Source organism: Gigantopelta aegis, chromosome 1 (assembly GCF_016097555.1).
Source record: "Gigantopelta aegis isolate Gae_Host chromosome 1, Gae_host_genome, whole genome shotgun sequence".
NCBI lineage: Eukaryota > Metazoa > Mollusca > Gastropoda > Neomphalida > Peltospiridae > Gigantopelta > Gigantopelta aegis.
In genome coordinates this window covers 5057380-5062509 of record NC_054699.1, presented here as the reverse complement: position 1 = coordinate 5062509, position 5130 = coordinate 5057380, and the positions used below count along the sequence as shown (strand labels likewise).

General features: G+C 38.2%; 1 protein-coding gene across 1 annotated transcript; it reads right to left on the bottom strand.

The window, feature by feature from the left end:
• Positions 1–1122: 1122 nt before the first annotated feature.
• On the bottom strand, positions 1123–5130 carry LOC121368678 (uncharacterized protein K02A2.6-like). Its single transcript, XM_041493419.1, has one exon. The coding sequence runs from the start codon at positions 5128–5130 to the stop codon at positions 1123–1125; it is 4008 nt and encodes a 1335-aa protein (XP_041349353.1).

Sequence of the window (5130 nt, the reverse complement as noted above, 5' to 3'; positions counted from 1 at the left end):
TGATTGAGGGGTCGTCTCATATCTCCAAAACATATTTATATCCATAGAGGTATGGTACAACGCCTTTCCAGGGGTCGGTGAGTGGAGGATTTGCCTTGAAATTTTGACAGTGGCCAGCTGTTGGCATACGCGTTACATGTAAGGGGGTGTTACGAATTACGTAACGCTCTAGGGGTAGAGGAAGAGGGTACTGTGTTCGATTTACGTAACATTTTTCAAGACTATATGTTATTTCTATTCATTACTTAGACCTAAAAAGTTGTTTTTTGAAATGCGCGGTCAGTCAAGGATCGATCCCCATCGGCGGGTATATAAAAGACCATGGTATGTTATAATCTGTCTGTGGGATGGTACATATAAACAATCCCTTGCTAAAAAAAAAAAATGTAGCGGGTTTCCAAGGCGCGTGTGCAGGGATTTCAGCGGGGTTGGGGTTATAGACTGTGTTGAGCGAAATTTATATGGAGCCATGCTCCCCCAGATTTTTTTTTTTTTTAAGCTTGGACAAGTAAGGGTTTCGACCTCCAATACCCTCCCCCTGCACATGCACCCGATTCCTCTCTGTAACAACATTTAAGAGATGTTGTTGAAAATACAAACACAAACAAATCTCAAAGAGCCAAGTTTTTTTATGTGAACGAGATCTCGCGAGAGTTTTACAAAGGGTTACGCATTACCGTGAAGTGCATGATAAACCGATAGTGTTACATCCTTCCCTCTATCAGAAGCTAAAGGTTCAGTTCTTAAAGTTGTTCAGAATAATAATAATGTGACAACTTGTTAATAGCTTTAAGAAAGATTAAATCAGAAACTCTAAAATACAAATTAAAATTAATACTACCACAAACTGTCAGTTATGAAATTACAGTTCATGAATATCAACTCATATAGGTGACTGTTCATACTGAGAAATTCTTCACAAATGTTCTGCTTGACCGTTCATGAATATACTAGGTAAACCATTCATGAGAAAGCAGCATAAACACGAAAAACAGTAAAGTTTTCAGTTAACAAAATAGATCAATAATTGATTTTTAAAATATTTAAACAGGTTAACTTTTCCAACAGAATGCAGCAATAATGAAATAGCTTTGAAGAATTTCCTTAATATAAATGAACAAGTTATTTAACATAGTCCTTCCATCTAGTAGGCTGTTTGATGGTACGACCAAATCTGGATGTGCTGGGTCCAGACATACTCAGGGTTTCTCTTGCAGGGATTTCACGAGTTGATTCATGGTGACATGGTTTCTCGACACGGTAATTTGGTTCAAGTGTTTCAAACGGAAAGTTAGTCAACACATTGTCTAGTGCAGGTTCATGCGTCTTTTTCAAATGTACTCTGTTACGTCGATAAAAAGTTTCACCAGATCGAAGTTCATATGATCTTTCATCCAATCTACGAGTAACTTCAGCTTTTTTCCAGAACTTTTCACCTGTTCTGAAAGGTTTCATTCTTACAGTATCGCCTTTTTTAAGTACAGGCAAATCATGTGCTGATTTGTTATAGTAGTTAGCTTGTCGCTTTTGGTTTGACCTCAGTTGTTCAGTTTCACGTTCATTCTGTATGTTTCCTGGTTTGAGAAGATTTCTTGAAGTTGGCAGTATTGTTTTTGTTCTTCTTCCTAAAAGTCTTTGAGCAGGACTGCTGTCAACACCTTGGGTAGGGGTGTTTCTAATGTTCAGTAGTGCGAGATATTGGTCTTCATGTGACTTTGATGTTTTCCGCAGCATTCTTTTGGCAGATTTAACAGCTGATTCAACTTTACCATTTGCTTTGCTGTTATATGGTGAGGTGGGTGTGTGAGTGATTCCCCATTTCTTCGTGAATTTGTGAAATTCGTCCGATGAGAATTGTGGACCATTGTCACTTACTATATAATCTGGAATGCCATATCTTGCAAAGTGAGCTTTCAATTTTGTAATGACAGTTTTAGCTTTTGTGTCATACAAACGATCAATTTCCCAAAAGTTCGACTTGTAGCAGACAGTTATCAGGTAGTCTTTACCATGATAGGAAAGTAAATCAGTTCCAATTTTTTCCCATGCTCTTTCAGGAATATCATAACTCATGAGAGTTTCATTCGGTTGAGATTGTTCGAAGTCGTGACAGGTTTCACAAGTGCCAATCCACTCTTTAATCTCTTGGCTCATGCCTGGCCAATATACATATTCTCGTGCTCTTCTGAGACAACCTTCTATGCCATAGTGTCCAACATGAATGTCTTTCTTGATTTCAGATCTCATAATTTTAGGAATTACGAGTCTTTCACCCCTAAATATTAGTCCATCAGTTACTCCAAGTTCATCGCGAACATTGAAGAAAGGAGTGATCAAAGGTGACAAAGTGGATTTATTGTCAGGCCAACCATTTTGAATGGTATTTGATAAGAGCTGTAGTGTTGAATCTTCATTTGTCTTCTTTCGAATTTCATCAATTCTTTCTTCTGGCATAGTGAGGTAAGTAACAGCATTTACTGTTTCAAACTCTTCTTGACCTACTTTTTCAGGTAGATGTGCTCTGCTCAGAGTGTCAGCTATGTACATCTGTTTTCCTTCAAGGTACTTTACTTCAATATCATAAGCAAGTGCACGTAAAAGCATACCTTGTAGACGTTTCGGTGCTCTATCGATTGGCTTTTTAGAGATACTTTCAAGTGGTTTATGGTCAGTGAATACAGTGATTGGACGGCCATATGTGAATTGATGCCACTTTTCAAGTGCAAAGATGATTGCCAACATCTCCTTTTCAATTGTGGCATATCTTGTTTCAGCATCAGTAAGGGCTCTACTAGCATAAGCTAATGGTTTCGAGTCTTGGAGAAGTACAGCACCTAAACCTTTACTGCTAGCATCACACTGGATTACCAAATGTTTCTTGTCATCGAAATAAGCAAGTACAGGAGCTTCTGTTAAAAGTGTTTTCAGTTTGCTGAAAGCTTTGTCTTGTATGCTAGTCCATGACCATTCAACATCTTGGTGAGAGAGCATGCTAATAGGTTGCATCACATCCGACAAGTTAGGAAGAAACTTAGACAGGTAGTTCACCATACCTCTAAGCCTTTCAACGCCTTCCTTATCAGTGGGTGGTTCCATCTTTACAAGAGCTTCAATTTTAGCAGGATCAGGTTTGAGACCACGATTACTCACAATGTGTCCCATGAAAGATATTTCGTCTACTCCAAAATGACACTTTTCGGCATTGAGAGATATACCAATGTTACGACAGTTTTCCAAAAGTGTTCTTACACGAGAATCGTGTTCATCATCAGTGTGACCCCAGACGATTATGTCATCTATGACACATCGAACACCTTCCAAACCTTCCAAAGCTTGATGGAGTCTTTTCTGGAAGATTTCACTGCTCACATTTAACCCAAATGGTAAACGACGCCAACGATATCTTCCAAAAGGAGTAGCAAAGGTAGTAAGAAGACTTGATTCTTCGTCAAGTTCACAATGAAGGTATCCATTCTTCAGATCACATGTAGAGAACTTAGTATCTTGTGATATTTCAGGTAAAATATCATCGAGTACTGGGAGCATATAATGTTCTCGTTTCAGAGCTTCATTCAGAGGTCTTGGATCTATACAGATTCTTATGTCTCCAGATTTGCGCTTTGCAATAGACATTTGACTAACCCAATCTGTAGGTTTGTCAACAGGAGTAATAACTTCAGTACAGACAAGTTCATCAAGCTTAGTTTTGAGATCAGCTTTAAGAGATTCAGGTATAGTACGAGCAGGTCGGATTACAGGATCCGCATCAGGATTTACAGTTAGATGAACTTTCTTGCCAGGAAGATTCCCAAGTTTACCAGAGAACACTTCAGGGAATTCTTGCACAAACACATTAGTAGGTAGAACAGTGCTTACTTGTTCAAAGTTGTGATAGTTAATAGTTATCAGACCCATTTTCTCAGCAGCTCTACGACTCAGTAGTGGAGTAAGATTTTCTTCAACGATCACAAAATTGACCATGTACTTTCTTTTTGTGACAGGATTTATGGTTTTCACTTTACATCTTCCAAGTGCCTGAAAGCTAGAGTTGTTCCACATTTTGAGATTCACAGTTTCAGGGCGTATCTTTAGATTACCAATGTACTGTTTTGGCAGGATACACACAGTTGCACCACAGTCTATTTGTAGTTTCACACATTTTTTGTTGATTTCCATTTCACAGAAAATAGGATAGTTGTTGGACTGGACAGCATTTACATCAGCAGTAGTAACAGAACTAATATGTTCGAAAGAATTTACTGATGAGTCAGAAGTGTAACCATCATGTACAGCATGTACTCTACGAGTGCGAAAACATTTCCTTGAGTTCCTGAAATGATTTCTTTCACCACAGGTATTGCATGTGTGACCATACGCAGGACAGGCTTCCTTTTTCATTACATGAAATTTGGAACAGAATAGACATCGCTTGTTCTGTGCTGAACTAGTACCTCTTGTTTCATTTACAGTAGTAGACCTGCTAGTATGATGTAGGGTAGATGGTTTGTACTTTTCACCACAGTGAACTTTAGTTTTCTGCAGCTTCACTTTATGGATTTCCTCACATTTCATAGCCTTTATCTGTAGAGATGCAGATTCCATAGCTCTGCAAATATCAATTGCAGCATTCAGAGTAAGATTGTGAGATGAAATCAGACGTTCCCGAATTTTCTCATCCAGAACACCAAGCAACAGGCGATCCATAATCAGTTTGTCTTTCATACAATCACAAAAACCACAAGTTTTTGACATATTTCTCAGTACAGATATGTACTGTTCAATAGATTCACCAGAATCTTGATTTCGGCGATTGAACTGAAATCTCTCAAAGAATTCTTGTGTTTGTCCTAAGAAATGACAATCAAATTTAGAAATAATGTCAGCACTGTTACTTCTATCTTCACCATCACCAAATTTCATTCCATTGTAGATTCTTACAGCATCTACACCTATGCAGTGTAGCAAAAGGGCACATTTATATTCTTCAGTTTCAGAATCAAGACCAGTGATGATTAAGTAATTTTGCCATATCTGCTTCCACATTTTCCAATTATCAGCAACATTAGATTCAATGTCCAGAGAATCTGGTGGTTTGACATGAGGTCTATTAGCAACGGGTTGTAGAGGCAT

Coding starts and splice junctions, on each gene's coding strand:
- LOC121368678 (XM_041493419.1), bottom strand. CDS start 5,130: ATGCCTCTACAACCCGTTGCTAATAGACCTCATGTCAAACCACCAGAT.